This window comes from Lipotes vexillifer, unplaced genomic scaffold (genome assembly GCF_000442215.2).
Source record: "Lipotes vexillifer unplaced genomic scaffold, Lipotes_vexillifer_v1.1 scaffold64, whole genome shotgun sequence".
Taxonomy (NCBI): Eukaryota; Metazoa; Chordata; class Mammalia; order Artiodactyla; family Lipotidae; genus Lipotes; species Lipotes vexillifer.
The window spans coordinates 406,270-428,758 of record NW_006791024.1 but is presented as its reverse complement, the minus strand read 5'-3'; the positions used below and the strand labels follow the sequence as shown (position 1 = coordinate 428,758).

The 22,489-nt window shown below is 58.3% G+C and overlaps 1 protein-coding gene across 1 annotated transcript in view; it reads left to right on the top strand.

Annotated features, from left to right (window-relative positions):
* Positions 1 to 22,218, top strand: part of ITPKB (inositol-trisphosphate 3-kinase B) — a 94,224-nt gene extending 72,006 nt beyond the window's left edge. The window contains exons 2-7 of the mRNA XM_007464173.1: positions 10,178 to 10,277; positions 11,681 to 11,894; positions 16,195 to 16,399; positions 18,505 to 18,606; positions 20,368 to 20,439; positions 21,835 to 22,218. Coding sequence (XP_007464235.1) covers positions 10,178 to 10,277; positions 11,681 to 11,894; positions 16,195 to 16,399; positions 18,505 to 18,606; positions 20,368 to 20,439; positions 21,835 to 22,050 — 909 coding nt within the window. The 3' untranslated portion in view covers positions 22,051 to 22,218. The remainder of the gene's footprint in view (positions 1 to 10,177; positions 10,278 to 11,680; positions 11,895 to 16,194; positions 16,400 to 18,504; positions 18,607 to 20,367; positions 20,440 to 21,834) is intronic.
* Positions 22,219 to 22,489: the final 271 nt, after the last annotated feature.

Genomic DNA, 22,489 nt, shown 5'->3' with positions numbered 1-22,489 from the left:
GAAAGAGTGTCCTCCAGACCCTCATGTGTGCATGTGAAAAGGCCCTGGGGCCGGGGCCCGCTGTCTTGGAGCCTGGTGTTGTGTAGTGAACCCCAGGCAGATTGGACAGGAAATCCCCCCAAGTATTCCCCCTGGAGATGTCTCCAGGCTTGAGCATGCGAGCATGAAGAGGTATGAGCTGGTGGAGGTGTATTTCAACTTCCAGGAGATGGCACGCTGCAGGGCCTGAGCCCCGGCCGCATTGATGGACCTGTAAAATTTTCTCATCGGTCACGCAGCTGGTAGTATTGTACTCCCACTGTGTGTCCAGCCTGGGAGGGCGTCCAGAAGTGTTAGGACAAATTCCGGTTCTCCAGAAGCTTACCCTCTGATGGGGCACACAGCACAGGACACAAGAATCACGAAGCTCTCAAAGCCTATCCTGCCAGCGGGGAGGATTCTTGGAATGGCCTGTGGCTGGTCTGAGAGGCTTTATGGAGACGGTAGGGTCAGTTCACAGACTCCAGCACCATCAGCTGTGGGGACAGGTGGGATGTGGATAAAGAAAAGGAGTGGGGAGAACACTGCAGGCAGAGCACCTGCAGGAGCGGGGGGACCTAGAGGTGGGGTAGGCATGGGACAAGAAGGTGGCCAGCCCTGCACGATCAGAGAGGGTGTCCGAGAGCGTGAGCGTAGGGTGGGCAGGTGTCTGGGGCAGCCCTCTGTCCCTGGTGGGGGCCTCGATCCCGCCTGTAGGTGGTCAGGGAACTCTTGGTGGCCAGTCGGGCCAGCTGGGCCTGGGCGGACTCCTCAGGCAGGGAATCTGCATGATGGTAGGGGAGGGAGAATGGCAATGAGGGATGGACCCCTGTGTGCCAGTCTGGGTGCTACCCTTGTCCCAGAAACTGGGCCTCTGGTTGCGACAGGAGGAAGGCAGCCGCTCAGGGTTTTCCTGGCCCTCAGGAAGGGCCAGCCCGAGCTGAACACTTGCATCAGGAGCTCCCATTTTTCAACAGGAGCTCTGGACCCTGACCGGGTCCTACGCTCCAAACCCGGAGCAGAGCAGCCCTCTGATCTGACCAGGAGTGGAGAGGACAGAGCACCCACCCTGAGACCACAGAGCTGGTGCCTGCCTCTCATGCCCTCAGGGTCCAGGCCTGCAGGGGCTGGTGAGGGCCCGGACATCCTCATTCTCCTGCTCTAGAGCAGCCACTGATGCTGTGGGAGGTATGTCGCCCACCCCACTGCCCTCAGTGTGATTCCGACCATCTGTGGGTGGGTTCCCTGCAGGGCAGGTGAGGAAACGCTGTGCTAGCCGTAGACCCTGAACCACTCATCTTGTGGGAACACCATGTGGGGCGGGGAGAGAGGTAGGGATGAAATTCAACATTACTCAGGTCTTTCTCAAAGAGTGTTTCTGCATTCGGTTTTTAGGGGAGTCTCCTTGTTTGTTAAAGGAGAAAGACGGTTAGTCTTAAAATCCAGATTCTTATTTTTAGCCAGAGCTACCTGCCCTGCCAAGTCCTTGGGCTTTGTTTCTCCTACCCTTGGTGGCTTGGTTTTGAAAGGCCTTCCCTCCTCCGCTCCAGGCTCCCAGCTCACTTTGGCAGGGGTGGGTTTGGCTCCAGCCAGGTTTCTAACCAGGCCTCCAGGACGGAGCTATTGAGCCAGGGGCCCCTACCTGCCTGGGCTTGCACCCAGCTGCCGTCACAGGAGGGCCCTGCCAGGGTGAATACAATGAACAAAGTTGTCTTGCCCTGGCTCTGCCTCCTGGGAGAAGCACAGCCTTTTCCCCAGCGAAGGAAAGAACGATCACTAGGGAAACCCAAACTGCTTTTTAGAAAGACCAAAAGAAGAAAAGAAGGAAGAAAAAAGCATTTTTTCCAAACATGGACAACTCAGTGCCTTTTGCTCAGACTTCTGCAAGGCCAGAACAAAGGCACTGACACAGAATGAACCTTCCCAGGCACGGGCGTCTTCACCCACTTTCAGCGCTTTGTTAATGTGCCTTCCCAAAGTGGGTGTCAGTGAGGCTGTTCTGGGAACCACTTGGAAAGGAGGGCAAGGCGGGTCATTATTCAAGCCTGCCCCATCTGAAAGGTCACTCTTTTGACAAAGCACTTGCTGTTTATCTGAGGCTATTTTTTAACTGGAGGAGAGACGCTGGGGGCCCAGTTACCCTGTCGGCTGAAACAAAACAAAATCCTCGGAGCAAACCAGGAAGCTGTGTGACCTTGAGCAAGTTACTTAAGCTCTCTGAACATGTTTCATCATTTGCAGAATGTAGATAAGTATCAGTGCTGTGAGTGAGGATTACATGAAATATTAGCATAGTACCTAGCAACACGTTAGGCATTTAATATGTGATTTCTCTGCCTCCTTCCCCGGACAAGCCAGTTTATCACCACTAACCAGCACATATGCACAGGCATCATATACACATGCACACGTGTGCAGCAAGGCAAAGGATTCTGGCAATACTGCTTTGGAGAGTTATAGGGTCCAGAGATAATTTCCCTTTTCTGATGTTTTAGAGATTTCCCTTCATCTCTTCCACTCAAAAAAAAAAAAAAGGATACTCTTTATAATTATCTAAAAATAAAAGTTTGGCAAGTGATCTAACTATTTAAATAAAAAGAGAAGTACTGGAGGGAAAGAGTAGAATATTAGGGGAACAGCTCAGATGGGAAAGGGGTTAAGGAGAGTGTGTAAACCTCTGTATAAAATGAAATCCGTTCAGCAGTCTCACTGTTTATATATTGTTCTTCGCTGGTGCCTAGCAGAGTTCCACACGTGTGAAATGGCGTTCTTTGGGGAACTCTTCTTTATCCTTTTAGCAACTTTACTGACCTTCTGAACCAGAAACTGGTGTCGAGGCACCTGGACGCCGGCCGGCTCTGCTCTCCCTGAGTCACAGAGCTCGAGGCCCCAGGAGCCGCCCTGTGTGTTCGCAGTTGCCATGTACATCCAAAGGGAAGTTTTGTAAGCAATTAACCACACAATTAGCTCATCTTCTTGCCACTGGCAATGACTGACCCTCTGGAAGTGCCCAGCGGAGTTTTGCCAGTCTCCTATGCCTTGGAGGAGAAAACTGTTTCAATTAAAACAAAACGAAACAAAACAGACACAGGAGTACAAACAAAGTGAACATCTGAGGTTCACCTGTCCAATGATGGTATACAGAGCACCCGTGCACATGTGTACCACCTCATCAGTTCTCTCAGAACTGATCAGCTAGAGTGTGCCTCAGGGCAAGTGTGATGTTAGCGTGCCCAGTTTACAGGTGGGAACGCTGAGGTCGGAGAGGTTCAAAGGCTTGCTCACAGCTGCAGCCGGGAGGTGGCAGAGCCAGGGATCGTTCTAGCTCCAAAGCCTGGGTCGTGTGCTGTCTTCTGGAAACAAAATCCAACGCTGTGGCCTGCCTCAGAGGCAGAGGATTTTAAACACACTCGAGTCGGAGGGGAAGAGTGTGTCCCTTCAGCCTGAGTTTGGAGGGTGGAGACAGCGGCAAGCCTGCCAAAGCCAGCGGGAAGGGAAGCTGCAGGAAGGGCCGGCTGCCTTGGGTAAAGAGGCATTGTCAGGAGCTGACTTCAGGAGGCCTGCTTCTCCAGACAGGAGACAGTGCAGACACTGCTGGGGCCGACAAGAGGGCAGCAGAGCCCGCAGGACCCTGGAAACTTCAACTTACTTCCAGAGGCTCTGACCAGGTTCCCGCCTGCAGGCCTAGCTGACTGGCTGTGGTGGCCTCTCCAGGACCCGCGGCAGGGGGTTGCCAAGTATCTGGTGGAGCCAGGTGCTGGGGGTCCTGGCTGTCGGGAGGGTACACTCGCCCAGAGGAGAGCTGGGGTGCAGGCGTGCCCCGGGCACTGTGGGAGCACCCAGGAGGGATAGCTCAAGCAGAGGAAGGGCCTCCGGGGTCTCTGAGCTGCCTGGGGGTTAGCGGAGTCCTTTGCCTCCACTCCATTGCTTGCGAAAAATCCCTGGTGGCGGAAGGTGTCACCCTTGCGGTGTCTGAGGGTGGGTGAGCAGGGGTACGTGCGGCGAGCCAGGGGTCGCCTGCAGAATCTCATGGGCCTGAGAGAACATGCGTTTCCTGAACTGCAGATACCTCCGTGTGTGGACTGGGGAGGACAGCTAGGCCTGCAGACATCCTAGGGCATGTGAGGCAGTCCTCCAGCAAAGGAACAGCTGGCCCCCATGTCACCACCCCTTCTGGGCCGTGAATATCATGCAGCTGCTCCTGATGACAGCTAAAGCGTCCTGTGAGTGGGGTGCCTAGAGGCCCCCTCAGCCCCCAGCCTCGGCTCCGGGTCCCTACTTCTCTGCTTTCCTCTCCTCTTCATTTCCACCAGTCCTTCTGGCCTGTTTGATGGAAGTCAAAGAAAGGCCTGCCTTTGAGGTCGTCCACTTAGCCTTTTTATTTAAGGCAGTGTTCCCTGCAGCACGAGGCGGATGACTGGCTGGGGGAACCAGCCAGAGGGTGGCGTTTACCCAGGAGCCATTAGCATCCCTGGGAGGCTTGGAGTCTGATTTAGATAAACACAGAGTCAGAGACGCTGCCCAGGCTTCCTCCCTTGGGCCCCACTGGCCAGTGGACCGTTTCCGCACTGGGCTCTCAAGGGCTCTGGGTGAGTCCAGGCCAGAGGGATGAGAAGCTGCCCTTCCTCGCCAGGGCTGCCCCGGGCGCCCTGAAGCTCTGCGTGCTGAGCGGAGAGGTGGCCACACATGGGTATCGGCTGTTAGGGAGTAGATGCACATCTGCTGTGAGGCCAGAAGGCTTTGGACAAAGAGGAGGAGGGAAAAGTGAGAGCCTCCGAGCCTTCCAAGGGCACCAGTGGCTGGAGAGGGCTCAGCTGGGGTTGGCCAGGTTCTGAAACTCCCTTTCCATGTGGCTTCTGTCACCTCAAGCTTAAAGAGGGGTGGGGTTCTGTTGTTACTAGGCTTTTTCTCCCGCTACAAATCCTTTTCCACATTCTCTGAATATTTCAGCTCCTGTCAAGTCAGGTATGAAGGGAGGGAACTGCCCAGAGCAGCTTCAGAGCACCAGGCGTCTCCAGCCACTCTGAGTAGTAAAGGACCAGCCTCCACTCCCCAGGTCTGGCTATTTTCTGATCCTTTTGAACTCCTCTGTGTGAATTAGGGCCCGACCTTTTCCTGTGCAGCCAAAGTAGAGAACATGACCCCACCTCTTACAGAGCGAGGTCAGGGCTGTAACAAAAAGGCCCTGCCTTGCACTCAAGCAGAAAACAGAGCGAAACCAGAATCAGTGCTTATTTAACCCAGGAGTGCAGTCATCTAGGGATTTGTGGAGCTGGGTCATCCAAGCCCATGAACCTGAGGTGTTACCTGAAAAACCTCACTCCTGGTCTGCAGTTGGCTTACACCCAGCACAGAATCAAGGTGAGAGCTGTGTGTCGTCAGCCCACCCTGTGGCTCCTTCCCTGCTTAAGAGGCAATCAGCTTTGTGGGGCTTGCCTTTCCCTTGAAGTGCCGCCCAAGAACATCCCAAGTGTAAAATTCCAGCCACAGTCTAGGAGCGATTAGCTGGTCTGATCTGACTCGTGGGGGAGCCTTGTGTCACCTGGTAGCTTAAGCTGGAAGTGGCACCTGCCCAGCCCCGGACTGAGACCTATCTGGGGTTCTGATGGCCAGCTGTGGAGCCTCTCCCAAAGGCTCTGGGAGCCAGAAGCAGCCAGAAGACCCCCTACCCCGGAGCACCGTCCTGCCAGCCCAGTGGCCTGGCTGCCCAGGGGAACCTCCTTAAAGGAATCTCCTTGTCCTTCCTGCCCAATCTTCTGTCCCCATCACCTTGCCCAGCGTGCTCTGGGCTGGAAGGACCCCTGCTTGTTGATGGGCACGGCAGTTGGTGAATCGGTTTGAGGTTCCCAGGTGATCTGGCACCTCCTGGCAGGGAGGAGGATGGAATGACTTTGGGGGGAAGCAACTCAGCTTGTAAGATTCTTCATCTTACAGAGGAGATAATCCTACCTGCCACCAGGTTATCCAAAGATGAGAAGTGAGGCCATAAGGAGCCCGGTCCAGCTCCTGTCACATAGTGAGAGCCCATAAGTGATGAGTCATGAACGCACACGCCAGGCCCAGTGCTGGGGGAGGCTGGCCATCCGTCCTGTTGCACATCTAGGGAAAAGAGCCCTGCCGGTGAGATGACAACTGATGCCAGCTTGCAGGGAGTTTCTAAGAGCCATTCCCTTTGCTCTGTCATGCCCAGCAGACTTAGGAAGAACACCCCAGCTTATCCATTAGGTAGGCCATTTTATCTATCAGATCTGCGTGTAAGGAGTGTGCCAGAGTAGAGCTTGGCGGAGTCAGCTAGCTGACCCCTCAAATTTACACAGGAGGACCCCACCACCCAGAGAGGCCAGGGGGCCTGTCAGGCATGTGGAGCTCTGGGGAGCATTCCAGGAAGGGTCAGCAGAGGGTGTCCAGATGACCCTGGTGATTGGGAGGTGATGGAGGGACGGGGCCAGTGAAATCAGCTGGCAGCCAGCACTGCCGAGGGGTAGGGACCAGGTGCCCTTTGCCACACCGTGTTCAAGTCATTTGAGAGCTGCCTGTGTGTCTGACAAAGCTCAGCTTGAGAAATTCGAGACCTGGGACTGTAGTCTGATTGCAGAGAAGTGACTGAGGCTATTGAGACTCTCCCAGGAGAGAAAAGGTGATCAATTCCTCTGGATGGAATTCTTCCAGGTTGTTGGGCTGCCCTCCTTTCTTGCCTCATCGGCTGTCTTTGGTGGGGAAGAGGCCTGGCATCCATTTCTGAGGGCTGTGTCTTCCTCCAGCGAGGGGCTTGCAGGGAGACTGTTAGCCCAACTGACCCTCTGGGACCCACCACTTGGAAGCGGCTTCTGCCTAGAGTTGGTGGTTCTTAAATGGGTGCTGTGGTCTCCCGGGCATCGTAAGGGAATCGATTCTCTGTAATCTCCTGCCCTTTTGTTTCTCTCCACTCCCACGGGCCGGGGGTAGGGACGGTGGTCACCCTGCCGCCTTCTTTCCTGGGCCTTTCCTGGACCTGCTTTTCTGTTTAATGTTTGGCAGTGACTCTAGGCACTGCCTGGGTGCTGCTATTTAAAAACCACAGGAAAATCCCCTGCTTGCTGCTGCCAGCACAGTCGAGAAATCCCGTGGTGTGCAAACCCGCCCCAGTGGAATATTCCACCTTGGAAGCAGGGGGACTCTCTGGCCTTGGCCATATGGGGCCCAATTTTCATGTTGAAGAAATGCTCCCTTGGGGAGGAGGTGTGGGAAAGAGGAAGCTAGGCGGAAAAATGCCCCATTTACTCAGAGAGTAAATGGGAGGCTCTTGGGTCCCACGAGCCATCAGAGGACCCTGCCCTGGAGCACCCCTCTCCTTTCTGGACCCCTGAAGCGCGGTCTGGGAACTAGAGGTTTCGCAGCTCAGATGCCCCTGCTGGACTCGAGCCTGGCTGTTCTCGCCCAGCCCTTTTCCCTCCTGCCTCCCGGGTCCCAGGCCCACTGCCCAGTGTGTCCCCGTGGATCCCCAGAGAGCTGCATCCTGACAGGGTGGGTTTGGTCCAGCCCCAGGCTCCGTGACCTTTATTCCTGAGTAACTATGGCAACACCGCCACTTGGCTCCGGACTGACTGTTCCTGGGATGACTTCAGGGACACCCCTCCTTGAACTCAGACCACTAAGACTCTTCCACAAACACCCCTGTGCCCATGAACTTCTAATGGCTTTACCTCTGGGGCTTGCAGATGCAGCCAGGACTCAGGCCCAGGGCAGCCTGCCTCCCCAACACCACACTCCCCGGAGTCCAAGCGTCTCGGCCCCGCGTGCAGAGCTGGCCTCGCCCTCTAACCCTTATCGGCCACTGCTTCCGGCTCCCATTCCCAGCACATCCGGCCCAACTGCTCCTAAGCCCAGTCCCGGACCTCTGTTCCCACAGGCCCCGCTGCCTGCAATAGTCTTGTTCTGCTCCCTCGATTGTGCCCCCAGCCTGCGTCTGTGGGGTCAGCCTCTGTGATGACCTTCCTCCCCAGCAGGCATCAATCTTTGCAGGCCCCCGACCCCGGCAGCGGGACACATCCTCCCTGGGTCCTCCGCTGGCACCGCATCTGCAAGTGCAGTGGGAGGTGACACGCTGCAGCTGGGTGATCGTGGCCTCTCTGGTCTTCCTCTGAGGGGCCCTTGCTCTTGGGATGCGAGAGGTCATTTTCCAGAGTCCTAGAGTGTCCACTGATCCAGAGAGCGTGGTGGGGACAAGTTGTCCATCCCTCACTAGACAGATGAGGAAGCTGAGGCCCTGAGAAGGGGGCATGAAGAAAGGCAGTGTGGGTTTAGTGGTCCCCTGATGGGGGAGTGGCGTGGGATGGGGTCCGCCCTGGTTGGAGAATGCTCTGCCCTCCCCTTCCTCCCACCCCGCTCTGAACCCGTCGGACCCTCGTCCCCTCTGAGCTCTGTTGCATGGGTGTGACCAGCAGGTGGTGAGAGCTGTGCACTTTTCTTCTGGACCCACCTAGACGTCTTCCCCATGGGTGGAACAAACTATCACTTGGTTGGTCATCTCATGTAATGAGGTTCTCCCATTGCTGCCCTCATGCATTGTCTGTCCTGGGTGTTTGTGCAGCCTTCTGGGTGCTTAGATAGAAAGGCTGGCTTTCCTTAGCCTTCTTCGGAGATCTGCATCAGAAGGTTCTGGGAAAAACACCCTTGTCGGTGAGGCCGGCCCTTTGTCACATGGCCTGGCAGAGCGCTGCCCTGGCTTTAGACTAGGTCTTGGCGGTGGAGTGAGGGTTTCTGGGGTGGGGTAAACACTGCCAGGTTCAGTAGGGAAGAATTCTTCTCCTTAAACAGATTTTAACTTGAAACCTTGATGACAGAAGCAGCTGAGTCTCACCAGAGAGAAAAAAACAAAGGAGACTGATTTAACCTCGGGCTCCAGCAGCTGGAGTCAGTCCAGCAACCTCAGCGTGGCTGCTAGCGGACGCTGCAGGACAGAGAATGAGGAACCGCCTCTCCAGGGGTCCACTGTCCAGGCAGGACCACTTCTTACCTCCCTCTTCTGTAGAATTCCCAGCTTCTCCTTCCCAGCGCAGAGCCTTTGGGGTTTACTGTCTGGTTTTGCTGGTCAAGGATCCGCTTCTCAGGAGCTTGAAATGCTTCACTTCTCATCACTCCCTTCAGGGGCTCATGTCTGGGGACACTTGATCTTCATGTCTACAGCCCGTTCTTATTAAAGTAACTTAGGGATATTTTTATAGAGAGAAATGTTTATAGCTGGGGATAAAAAGGATTTTCTTTAAAGTAGTCATATAGGTGAAGGTTGAAATGCGGCTTTATCACTTACTTTTCTGAGGCCTGGGTTCTGCAAATGGAAATAATGATTACCTTGCATCCTTGCTGTGAAAATAAAATAAGAAGGTGCTCAATAAATGTTAGTTCTCCTTTCTGTCCAAGGAGCCCCTCCTACACACACACACACACACACACACACACACACACACACACACACAGAGTTTTTACTTAAGAAATGTCTTGAGAAGGAGGAGTGCAGTGGAGAGAGAGTCCTGCGGGCTGGCTCACCCCTGTGTGCACCAAAGCCCTGGAGGCACTGCTGTCCCCGGGGAGTTCCCTTTAAAGTCTCCTCAAACCTCTCACAGGCAAGAGGTACCTCTGCTGGCACCACATCTGCAAGTGCAGTAGGAGGTGACACGCTGCAGCTGGGTGATCGTGGCCTCTCTGGTCTTCCTCTGAGGGGCCCTTGCTGTTGGGATGCAAGAGGTCATTTTCCAGAGTCCTAGAGTGTCCACTGATCCAAAGAGCATGGGGGACCAGCTGTCCATCCCTCACTAGACAGATGAGGAAACTGAGAGGGGGCACGAAGAAAGGCAGTGTGGGTTTAGTTGTCCCCTGATGGGGATGTGGCGTGGGATGGGGTCAGCCCTGGATGGAGAACGCTCTGTCCTTCCCTTCCTCCGTTCCCAGTGCCTGTCACATCCTTGTCCCCTTGATTCTGGGTGTTTTGCTCAGCCTGTTTGTAGAATGGGACAAAGCCCATAGATGCATGCCACGCAGTTGATGGAGGTGAAGTCCTCAGAGCTGCCTGTGCCGTGGGCCTGGCACTCACCTCTTGTTCTGTGCCCCAGGCAGGGGGTTCTCTGGTTGGAAAGTAGTAGTTCTGTTTCTAATGTAGAGCTTTCCGTTTGCTTGTTTCTAGAGCAAATCATGGAGGAAAATAAAAAACATGGTGCACTGGTCTCCCTTTGTCATGTCCTTCAAGAAGAAATACCCCTGGATCCAGCTGGCAGGACACGCAGGTAGCCACAGCTCTCCCGGACTTTCTGACAGGATGTCCGGCTCTCTGGGGAGGCGTCCAGCGCGTGTGGGGGACGGGCCTGGCCCTGGATGCTCCCGGGGATGCAGCATCTGAACAGGTGCTCCCTGAGAGACTTCGTGGTCTGCAGTCACAGGCGTACTTGAGAGACGGGCCTTAACACTGCCTCGAAAATGCACATGGACACCTGCCCTCTCCATAGTCTGTGCCACCTCTTCACAAATCACACACAGTCCCCCCGCAGTCTCTCTGTCTCTTTCAATCTCTTTCTTTCAATCTCTCTTCCATTTTAACTCAATAAAACAGTTGAAGTCATCAGTCTTTATAGCTTGCCTGCCATTTGTCACCTGGGACAAAGAGACAAAGCTAAGTGCTTCCCTGAGTGCCTGTTGTATCCCCTCATCAAGGTGCTCCTCTGGGTGACAATACGTATGCAGATATAGTATCTGCCCCGAAGGAGCTCGTAGCTGGTGGGAGAGGCAGGCAGGTCGCCCCGAGAGTGTTAAGATGTAGTGGAGTACCGGCTGCAGTGGCCATGCCCTGGGCTAGCCGTGAGGTCTCCAGGTGGCCCCTCAGTGACAGGGGAGGATGCCTAGAGCTGTCTAGCCCACTCATGGTGCTCCTTTGGCGGGCATCGTCCCCAGGGGACAATTCAGTGGCCGCCCGTGGACTTCAGGCCAACACAGGATCTGACATTTTTTTTTTTACACCCTTAACCACGTTGGCCCAGACCCCAAGGCAGGTGGATGGACACCCTTCCTCAATACTTACCTGAGGGTGTGGCTCAGAAGGAACACTGCCCAGCCCGGCAGAGCCTCGGACCGCTGCTTCTCAGCCGGTCTCCCTCTCCTGGCGCTAAATCCGGTTCTATCAGGGCTTCTCCTCGGCTGAGACCGGAGACACTTTCGTGGCTGGGAGGCAGGGTCGATGGTGGGCTTGGGAGGTGGTAGTCGCACAGAGAGGGGTGAAGAGGTCCTGGCACAGACCTCTCACTTCCGTCTTGCTCACCCTCCAGCGGTGAGCACTGGTGTACTTCCATCTTCAGAGGAGGAGCCTGGGGTCTGGGAAGTCCGCGAGCCAGCCCAGAGCTGCCGTCAGGGCACGGGGTGTGGCCGGGGCGGAGGGTGGTGGGGGACTGGGACTTGCACCCACTGCGCTTACAGGGCTCGGTCCACCAGTGGAGACCTGGGCACACCTTCAGCCCCGTGCTTGGCAAGCTCCACAGCATCCCCGAGAGGCCCGGGCCCTGTGACGGAGGGCGTGTCTGGCAGGGGCGGGGGCCAGAGCGGGGAGGGGCCAGAGCGGGGAGGGGCCAGAGCGGGGAGGGGCCAGAGCGGGGAGGGCTCGGGCTGGGGACCCAGGGCCTCCTCCCACCTTGCTGTGCAGGGAGCTTCAAGGCGGCTGCCAATGGCAGGATTCTGAAGAAGCACTGTGAGTCGGAGCAGCGCTGCCTGGACCGGCTGATGGCCGACGTGCTGAGACCCTACGTGCCTGCCTACCACGGGGACGTGGTGAAGGACGGCGAGCGCTACAACCAGATGGACGACCTGCTGGCCGACTTCGACTCGCCGTGCGTGATGGACTGCAAGATGGGCGTCAGGTGAGCCAGGCTCCTCAGATGGGGCACACCCGCCCCTCAGCCCCCAGTGACCAGGCACGGCATTCCAGGCTTCCAGGAGGCCGGGCTTTCTGGGCTGTCCCTGAGGCCTCATGTGGGCGAGGCCGGGCCAGGGGTCTGGTTGGACCCCGCTCTGGTCATCTCACGTATGCGCTGGCTTTGCCCAGGACGGCCCGTTCCCTTTTCTGGTGAGCCAGGGGTGGGCGGGGGAGGCGACGGGAGCCGGTAGCCGGTGGGACCAGAAAGGGGACCTGGTGGATACGGAGCCTCCCCGGGGGGAGGGCAGGGAGAACTGCCCATCTGGTCAGGTGGGATTGCTGGGGAGAGCAGGGGGCGGCTTCCCGTTAACGTGGGCTGCGAGGGGGAGACTGGAGTAGAGGCTGTTCTCATCCCACCCTCCCCCGCCCCCCGCACCCCAACCCCGAGCCAAAGAGGGAGCCGGTTAGCAGATTGTGTTGATTTGCCAAAAGAGACTTGCGCCTGTCATAAGGGTGCAGTGGAGGAGAGAGGAGTGTGAGAGGCCCTGACAACAGTCACCAGCTTGCCGCATTCTGGACTGGGGCTGGCGGTGACCCCAGCCCAGTGGCTGCGTGGTCCAGGGCACAGGGCCAGATGGGTATGTGGGCATGTGTGTGGAAATGGGCGTGTCCCCCCCACCAGGCCCCGCCCAGAGAAGACCCAGGAGGGAAGGAGGCGGGAGGAGTGGGCTGGAGAAGACAGGATGGGGGGCAGAGCCAGGAGGACCCGAGCCCCGGGCGCCTGAGCTCTGGGCCCTGATTTGGCAGCAGGGTTTTCTCATCTCCTCTCAAACTCTGACCATTCCGTCTCAGGAGTCATGGAGTAGGTCCTCCCCGGCGCGTCAGCGGGTGGTAAAGTCCTCTGAAGCCTCAGAGAGCCGCCGACTGCAGGTGCCCAGACGGGACGGCCAGACGCAGGCCTCCTCCATCCGGCCCGCCGCTCTCCGGGGAGACCAGGCTCCGAGACGCAGAGCTCACAGCTGGAGCCTGCGTTTTGCTTTGGATGGTTTAAGCGGTTTTATTTCTTATAAGAGGAGTTTGAGAAACGGGTGTGTGTGTGTGTGTGTGTGTGTGTGTGTGTGTGTGTGTGTGTGTGTGTGTGTGCCTGCAGGAAAGAAGCAGGCCAAGCCAGTCAGTTTTCCTTCCTTCCTCATTCCTCCTGGGAATCGTGTCATAAAATCAGACCCTGACCCTGCAGGCAGACCCGCTGTGTTCCCCTGGCTTGGCCCCGAGGGCAGGGACGAAGGGGTGGAGTAGAGACCCCCCTCTTTGCACTGTCCCCAGCCTCTCCCTCCCTCCGTCCAGGGGTCTCACCATCTCCAGCCCACAGGGAGAAGACAGAATGTCCCTCCAGCCACCACTCGGCGACTGCTCTCCCCAGAGTCCTATTTCTGTCCCTGGAAGGCCTTCCCGTGATGCACCAGGATGTGCCCTCTCAAGGGGAGACACGTAAATATTCTGATCGGTATTCACTCAGACCGGGGCCAAAAAAAGTACACCCTGTGGGTAGAACGTGTGGCCAGTCCTAAAAGGCTGCTGCGGTGCCTGCCTGTTCCCTGAGAGGCTGCTGGGGACAGGAGCCCCCTCTCTCACCAAGGCTGCCCCATCCCCCTGCTGCCCGGAGCTTCTGTCGCACTGCACCCAGGGCTCTCAGGAGAGACCCAGAGTGACCAGCAAGGCTGGGACGTGTTTAACCCAGTCCTGGGCAGGGCCGCCTAGAGGCTGAGGGAGGAGGTGTGTGAGGATCCCCTATGGAGGGGAGGAGGTAGATCTCCCCAGGACCAGTCCCACCCCAGCACCCCCTTCCCTGTCTCACGGGTCCTGAGGACGGGGTGGAGGCCCTTCTGTGCTCCGAGCGCTGGGTGTTCCTTACAGCTGCCCTGGCAGATGGGCCACCATCCAGTCTGAGCAGTCCCTTTGACACCAGAGGCTAAGGGACTCACAGGGCCACGCAGCCAGGCAGCCACACAGCCTGCCTCTGCACAAGGCCTCTGACTACCAGGTCGAGCCTGGGCTGCAGCTTGGCACTCCCCAAGGGTTCTGTGCTTGCCAGAAGGAGGAGGCCGCAGCCCAGGGCCACCACCAACCCTGAGTCCGGGGCATGAGAGGTTGAGACTTGTCGCAGACTTGTCACAGTGGTGGAAGGGCTGGCTGGTCAGCAGACCCAGCCATGGTTTGGCCTGAGGAAAAGGTGATGCAACCACCTGTAGTGTCCTAATGAGGGGTGTCTTAGGACCCCAGTTCCACATGGACATAAGCTCACATTGCTCCAGGGTGTTTTCTTAGGTTTGACCCCGTATCTCTTGTGTGTCATGTAACCTGCCGTGGAGAATCAGGAGTGTCTTCCCGACCTCTGGACCAGGGCTGGCAGGTGGAGACCAGAGCTGTCTGTAGCACCTGTGCCCTGGTGGGAAGCAGGTTGGAGAGAGCGTGGTGGGAAGTGGATGGCTTTGGTGTATCACCTGTTGGCTCCCCATGGGCTGGCTGACCTTCCTGCTGGGGTGGGCAAGGTGGGCCGGGCCAGTGTCAGGACACCAGGGTTGGGGAGGCTTTGCAGCTCACCTCCCGGTGGACCCCTGACCCCACCACCAGGCTCGTGACCCCTGTGGGCATCTCTGCCCGGCCCTTTTCCTCTCCCAGAGGGTGAGCAACTCTGCCCAGACTGCGTTGCACAGGCCCTTTCTGGAGCAAGCCCCATGTGGAAAGGGATTTGACGGTGAGGGCTGCTTCCTGCTTAAGGAACTACTGAGAAGTCTTTGCAGAAGTGCACCACCCACCCACCCGCAGGTCCCTGCAGCGCACTCAGGAGCATTGGGGATGGCAAACCCTTTGCCCACCACACAGCACACACACACAAATACACACCTGGGCCAGCATGACGCAAGTCCATGCAAAAGCAGCCTGCCTCGCAGCTCTGCACTGTAGCGCTCATCGGCATTGACCTGGCTCTGTACGCAGTAGTGTTTGTACATGCACGTGTGCGTGCATGGGCGTGCATACAGTAGTGTGCGCACGTGCGTGTGTGTGTGTGTGTGTGTGTGTGTGTGTGTGTGCAAGGGCACAACTAAGAACAGAACCTCCTTATGGTCTGCATCACCCGCTGGAAGGTCCTAAATGACCAGACCCAAGTTCACCACCAAGGATTTGCTTTTTTCTTGAAAGAGTTGGTACAGTGGCTCTGGAAACTTGACTTTTAAAGGATTTGACCAGTCTGTTCTGGGTCCCAAACCAGCAGGTTGGAGGTATGGTGGGAAGTGATAGAGCAAGGCCCCGGGGACAGATGGAGAGTGGAGGCTGGGCCTGCTGTCACAGGCCGCCGTGTGGGCAACGCCCGCGCACACAGGCCCAGGGAGAAGACTTCCCTCTACTCAACTGACGCTGCGGATTCCTGTGTCAGGAAGGGTCACAGGCAGCAGCTGAGCCCACTGTGGGGGAGAAGGGGAGCTTCAAATAGGAGCAAGGAGGAGGGTGGGCGTCTGTGATGTGCAGCAGGGGTGAGTCACCCCGTTGGCGAAGGGGGCCAGGGAGGCGGCCTGGGGCCAGGAAGCCGGTCTCGGGCTTCCCAGATCCTGTACTATCCCCACTCCTAGGGGAGCCCTGCCAGCCCGTGCGGAGGGCAGGGCGGTGAACAGTTTACTTGGCCACGTTGTGTTGAGGCCTGGGGTCCGAGGGGCAGGAAGAGCCCAGCACGTCTCTGCGGTAGAAATAGAGCCCCGAGGCTTTGCCTCCCATCACGGGCTTCTCCCTCCAGCACTGGGGCCACTTCAGAGGCCGCCTTCTGGCCTGAAGGGGCCCCCTCTTCGGAGAGAGCCCTTAGGCTGCCGGGGCACCAGGGAGATGTGGACGAAACGCACTCCGCGACTCACACAGGTGCTGGCTTACGAAGCCCTCGCCTCGTGGAAGGTAGCCCGGGGGGACAGCCGGATCCTGGGGGGACAGCTGGATCCTGAGCGGACCCTCCCTCAGCCCCCTGCCCCACCCTCACGCCAGCAGGACGAGCCGCCAAGCTCCTCTGCTGGTCCTGTGAGGTGCCCAGAAGGAAGAGCTCCTTGGGCTTTGTTGGGCCTTCCCAGCGCTCTTGGAACGAAGCTGCTCGCATTAGGCAAGGCTGGCCCGTGCTCGGTCAACAGCCAGGCCCAGCGCAAGCAGATGTGCGCCTGTCCGGGACGAGGCTGACTTGGCTAAGCTGACTGCAGCCCTCGGGCAAGGCACCAGTGGGCCGCGCTCCGGCCACTGGCCCTCATGTGGCTTCCCCTCCCTCCCAGGACCTACCTGGAGGAGGAACTCACCAAGGCCCGGAAGAAACCCAGCCTCCGGAAGGACATGTACCAGAAGATGATAGAGGTGGACCCAGAGGCCCCTACCGAGGAGGAGAAAGCCCAGCGGGCTGTGACCAAGCCGCGGTACATGCAGTGGAGAGAGACCATCAGCTCCACGGCCACGCTCGGGTTCAGGATCGAGGGCATCAAGGTGAGGACAGCCGGCGGTGGCCTGAGGCTGCCTGAGCCGCCCCGCTCCTGGGTGGGGAAGGGACTGGGTCCTGGGGCTCCAGCAGCATTCACCCAGCGGTCCTGGCTGCTCTCAAGACCCTACGGAGGCTGTAAGATTCCTCCCCATACGGGCCCAGGGCATGGGCAGCCAGCCCCAGGGACAGACACTTGGGGAAACTGGCCTACTCCTTGGTCTGGGTCTGGGGGGGACGGCCATGTAGGGGGCTGGGGCCTCAGAGCAGGACTGACTTCTAGCCCCACCCAGCGTTGAGCCCTCCACCGAGGACCTTACATCTAGCCCAGACCATGCCCAGCACTGAGAACCCACCCACCCAGGAGGCAGCTTGCTGCATGCCAGTGCCGGGAGCTGGCTCATTCTGCCCAGGGCCCGAAAATCAGCACAGGCAGTGAGATGCAGCCAAGGGAGGGAGCGTGCCAGCCGCCTCTGACATCGGAGCCATCTGCCTGGGAGGCAGAACCAGGCGCTGCTCCTCCGGTCACCAAGCCCCTCTGGGGAGGCTGCACCGAGGCCACCCCCAACGTGTGGGCCACCTCATTGTCTTTTCTTTCCTCCTCACTCTCCCAAGAAGGGCCTGAGAATGCTCTCCCTAGACCCAGGCTTCCACACGCCTCCTTTGCTGCTAGATTTGAGAGCCTCTGCTCAGACACACGCTTCACCCCAAGGAGCAGGGCTGTGAGGCGCTGGCCTCTCGATCCCGGGCAGCTGTCCCTCTCAAGCAGAGGACAGTCCGAGCGTACTCGGGTTTCTGTCCTCTGCCCATTTTTGGCCCACGTTGGCCAGCCCTCGAGTCAGGGTAGGGCAGCGGGGAGCCCTGACTCACGGGCGAGAGAAGCCAGGACAGCCTCCTTGCCGATGGCATTGGCTGGAAGTTCCTGCGGGACAGTGCCTCGCTGCCGATGGTTTCGAGTGGGGCAAAGTTTTCACCTTGTCCTGTGACAGCTGCTTTACGACCTCCAGGCTGAGAAAGCCATCTGCCCCTCCCCTGTCTTCTGAAATCGGCTTTTGCTGTATTTTTGGATCCAGTGGGAGAGTAAATTATATGCTCATCCTCTTCCTCTTAAGGCTTCTTTCCTTTCTGTATCTGTTTGAAACAGTCTGCTTTTCCCTTGACCTCTCTCTCCGTCTCTCGCTGGATCTCCTGGTCTCTGTCCACTGTCCAGCTGCAGGAACGGCCGACAGCCCATCTTCTCGGGCTGCGGGCCACCAGCTCCGAAAGAAGCCAGCTGCCTTCACCAGCACACCCCCGCCTCCCCCGTCCCTGGTCCAGGAAAGGCCCTGCAGAGACCCCTGTGGGGAAGGCCCAGCCCTCGGCTCTCTCCCTCTGCCCAGGGTCCTACCTATTCTTGCAGAGGCAGCGACAGCGCTCAGCGCCACCCTGGTGATACACAGACGCACGTCTGGGGGCCTAGTGGAGCCAGGCTTTCTCACCCTTTGATCTTAAAGAACAGCTTTCCTCATAGAGATGCTAAGCCCCACGTGCTGCCTGAACAGCCTGGAACAGACTTAGTACTGGGCTCAGGAAATGGAGCCATTCCGTGCACTGGGTGGGGAAGGGAGCGGGATGGGCTGTGTTATATCCTCGCTTTCAGGGAGCCTAAGTAAGAGACCTTCCATTACAAGGGCATCGAGCTGAGCGTGGGGCGAGGAGCGCCTCTCTCCTGTGGTGAGGGAGGGTGTCCCTGGGCAGCAGGGACTTTCAGGCACCCCGGTTCCAGGGACCCGGCCCCTCATGGAAGCAGAGGCCCGTGCATCTCCCTCAGCCCCCAGTTGCTCACACTCAGGACCCTCAGGATGGATGGGCGGGCCCCGCAGCCTTGCTCCTCCAGTCTTGGTCCAAGCGCCCCTCGGGCCTCCGGGCCTTCCTAATGCCGTTTACTCTGCCTGGGACACTGGCACTACCCCCTTTGTTCTCCTCAGCCAGGGCGCACGACAGGCTCCCCCGTGCCGTGCGGCCGGATTGACCACGCGGCACCTGCCTCCTTGTGCCCCGTGTGGGCACCTGGCTGCCTGGGGGTCAGCCTGGGGCTCGTGGCTCTGAGGCACTGTGTCATTCTCCTTCTCAGAAAGAAGATGGCTCCGTGAACCGGGACTTCAAGAAGACCAAAACGAGGGAGCAGGTGATCGAGGCCTTCAGAGAATTCACTAAAGGAAACCGGAACATCCTGGTGAGTTGGGTGCCCCCTGCGAAGGGGTCGGGCCGTGTGGTCTCCGGACAGGGGTAGCTGCACCCCCTCTGGAGGTTCTTGCCCAGCCCGAGACGGAACCGAGGTTCCCACACAGAAAACCCTGGCCCTAAGCTTCTGCTTGGAACAACATTGCAAATCAACTATATTTCAATAAAATTTAAAAAAAAAGGATTACTCACAGGTTTACACACTGGAGGTTTGGTTTTCATTAAAATACTTCCACGTGGGAAGCAAGTATTGATTGCATTCTGAGAGTCAACTTTATATATTATACCAGCGGGTGAACATGCGCTCACTCTTTCCCTTAGCCAGCAGCTCAGCTCCCAAAAACGTCTCCACTCCCTTCAGAGCAACGCTTTCCGATGCCCGTGTTCCTCTAAGACCAAGTATTGTGCCAAGTGCTCATCAAACCCTCATAGCAGCCCTCTGCCGTGGGTTGGCATCCTTGTCCCCATTTTACAGATGAGGAGACTGAGAGGTCAAGGGCACACAGCTAGGAAAGGGGGAGCTGGAGCTCACACCCAGGTGGGCCAGCAACCTGCTGGTCCCTGCGCTTCTAGGCCTGGCTGGGCCTCCACCAGGCTGAGACTGAGTGAGGGAGGTATGCGGGCATTGCGGGCGAGGTGCCGCGTCACCCTCCCCAGCCAGAACTGATGGGGTCTCTGAGCCTGGAGGTGTGGGTGGCAGACGTTCACGACAAAGTGACTTCATTCGCCACAGGCAGGCTTCTGGACAGATGCTCTGAGCACTGAGATCAGCTGAGGTAGGGTGTGTTGAGTCCCCACACCCCAAGAACAGGGCGCCCTGTGACAATCAGAGACCTGGGTACACCAGGGACCTGAGCCCTGGAGCCCCCGTGAGAGGCACCTTCCCCTGCACAGGCTCCCGGGATGCTGAGTGGGGAGGGCTGGGCCCAGACAGCATTTCTCCAAGGAGACTCAGCACCGGCTGGAACTGGGGAGTTTCCCTACCCCCCTTTTCCAGCTGGGAGACTTTGCTTGGCCCATGGTAAGAGCTGAGGCTTCAGTCATGGGGCAGGCACCCCAACTCTTCCATAGCTGGAGCCTCTGGACGCCGGGTCAGCGGCCGGGGAGGATTCCGGCTCCTCAGCAGAGTTTGCCACAGAACGCGGGCTGCCTGCACCCGGACGAGAGGGATTATTCCTGGTCCTGAGCCCCAGGCTGGCACTGCTTCAAATGGGCATCAAGGGACCCTATGTGCCTGTGTGCGACGGGCTTCCCTCGCAGCCCCTGGGGAGGGCGGGCACCCCCAGGGCCAGCACAGCTCTGTGGAGAGGCCACTGGCAGAGATATTTGTGGCTCTGGCTTTCTTATTCTGTCCTTTTCAAGAGTTCAGGGCACTGAAGTTTGTATTAGGAAGACAAGCACCATGGCAACCAGGCTCTCTGGGTGCTGCCTCCACACTGCTGGCGTTCCAGAATAGACTTAACCCTCGTGCGAAGGGCTTCTGGAGGCCTCCCGGCTGTTCGGGAACTGTCCCCCGCTCCCCGGTCCCCAAACCGCGCCTCCTGTGTGTAGTGGAGGGAGTGTGGGGCCAGGGCCCCAGCTGCTCCGCCTTCTTTGGGCCTCGGTTTCTTCATTTCTAGATGAGGAGGTTGGAATAATCAGGGTGTAAGGCCCTCTCACGCTGACGCTCAGGGACTCTAATGGGCCAAATAGCACCTAAAATCCACCTCCCACACCCACGTGTTTAAAAATCTGGTCATCTTTCTGTTCCCAGATCGCCTACCGGGACCGGCTGAAGGACATTCGGGCCACCCTGGAAGTCTCTCCCTTCTTCAAGTGCCATGAGGTAGGTGTTGGGCTTTGTCCTCGGGGACAGAGAGCCGTGTTCCGTGTGGTTGGCCACGACCCCTGGGCACGCCCACCTGAGCTGTGCGCCTGACCCCCGTGTTAGCAGACCTGCTTGCTCCTAGACGGGCCGCCCGTAAGGAAGGAGTGGGGCATACGGGGGCCGGCTCGGCCGGGCTCTGGCCTGTGTAGCCGCACCGGGTCCAGCCATCCTGGAAATGCCCTCTTCTCCCTCTGTTCTCACTGAAGCCCAGCATCCCTGGGTCCTTGGCTTCTCCTGGGGCCTCTCTGTCTTCTCAGCTTTGTGCAGCCTGCAGAGCTTCCTCCAGCTGGCCTGCTTTCTCTGGAGGACAGCCTGGGGCCAAGGCTGAAAGGACCTGAGGCCGAAGAGCCGCCCATGACCTCCTGCGTGGATGGAAGGACCCGCGGCTGCCCACTTGGCAGCCCCAGGCTTCATCTCACAGCTTTGCCCCCCCTTGTTCAGCGCTTTGCTCTTACTTCCTGAGAAACTGTTTTGCTGTCCTCTTTCTGGAGTTTCACTTGGAAACTTCAGGTCTAGACCGAGGCCAAATGAACTGGGCTTCTGCTTTTCTCCATCTGGGAAGAGAAAGCCCCCTTCCCTGAGCTCAGCACATCCAGGGGGTCTTCCCTGCCCTGGCCGGGGCCCTGGGAGCTAGAATGACACTTCAGTGCCTCCCCACACCCCCACGTCTCCTTCGGGCCTCACACAGGTGACCCGGGGGTTGGAGGGTGTGCTCATATTTGGGAAAGCGCCTTACCCGGCGCAGGTGCTCTGACCTGGCCCACAGCAGGGAGGGGTCTTGGTGTCCGCTGTCCCTGGCAGAGACCGTGAGCAAAGACCAGCCTCAGAAGCCCTGTCTGCCCAGGACTTGCAGCAGGTGTGCTCCCGGGCTGGGGGTGACCTGAGCCTGGCGGCCCACCCTCCCCGGGGGGGCGGGCTGTGAGTGCCTTGGGACAGGGTCCTTTCCGGCCTCCCCACAGACAGCATGTGGCATCTCCTTGGCACCTCCCCCTCGGGCAGTTGGGTAGCACTCAGAGGTGCTGAGGGATGGGTTAGCTGTGGTCTAGAAATAGAGGAAAGTGAGCAGGTTGGGACTGGGGGACGGGGATGGGGTCTGCCCTCCTGGACATTCCTCCCTGGCAGTGTGGGTGGTCATTGTTCTGGGTCCCATGTCCCCTGTCCATGGCGTGGCCACTCGGGCAGGCTCTGCTGCTCAGGTGAGAATGGGGGACAGAGCCCATCGGCTGAGCAAAGCTCGCTCCACTTCCCCGAGGTCTCAGGCTTTCCCAAGCCCCCCTGAGGTGCCGGCTTGTTGTCTGGAGGGCAGGGCGGGGCCCCAGCCCTTCCCCGCCTCACCCCCCTGCTCCCCTCCAGGTCATCGGCAGCTCCCTCCTCTTCATCCACGACAAGAAGGAACAGGCCAAGGTGTGGATGATCGACTTTGGGAAAACCACGCCCCTGCCCGAGGGCCAGACCCTGCAGCACGACATCCCGTGGCAGGAAGGGAACCGGGAGGACGGTTACCTGTCGGGTCTGAACAACCTCGTCGACATCCTGACGGAAATGTGCCCGGGCGCCCCCCTCTCCTGAGGCCACCCTCCGCCCCACCTCGTCGCCACCCTGGCCTCTTATCCCCCCTTGCTTCCCTTCTCCTTCTGAATTTTTCCTTCACTTCCACCTGGGTGCAAGCCCTAGAACTGACCCTCCCGAACAGCACTACAAGACACTTTGTAGATGAGATGAGATTTTCTAGTTATTGCCTGATTGAAGGGTTTGGAGCTGGGGCTTCCATTTTGCTTTCTCAATAGGATCTCCTACTGGCAGAGAAATGCCCAAACCCAGTCTTGGCCGCCTGCAGGGAGGTCAGTAGGGTTTAGACCTGGAGGGAGGTTCAGGTAGCCGTGGGGTTCCTGGCTCCAGCGGGTACCCTAACAGAAGAGCCCCCGACCCCAAGCCTCTGGGCAGGTTACCGGTGGAGGCCTGCTGCCCCCTGGTGGCCAGTGCTATTGGCACCACTGTTAGGCACAGC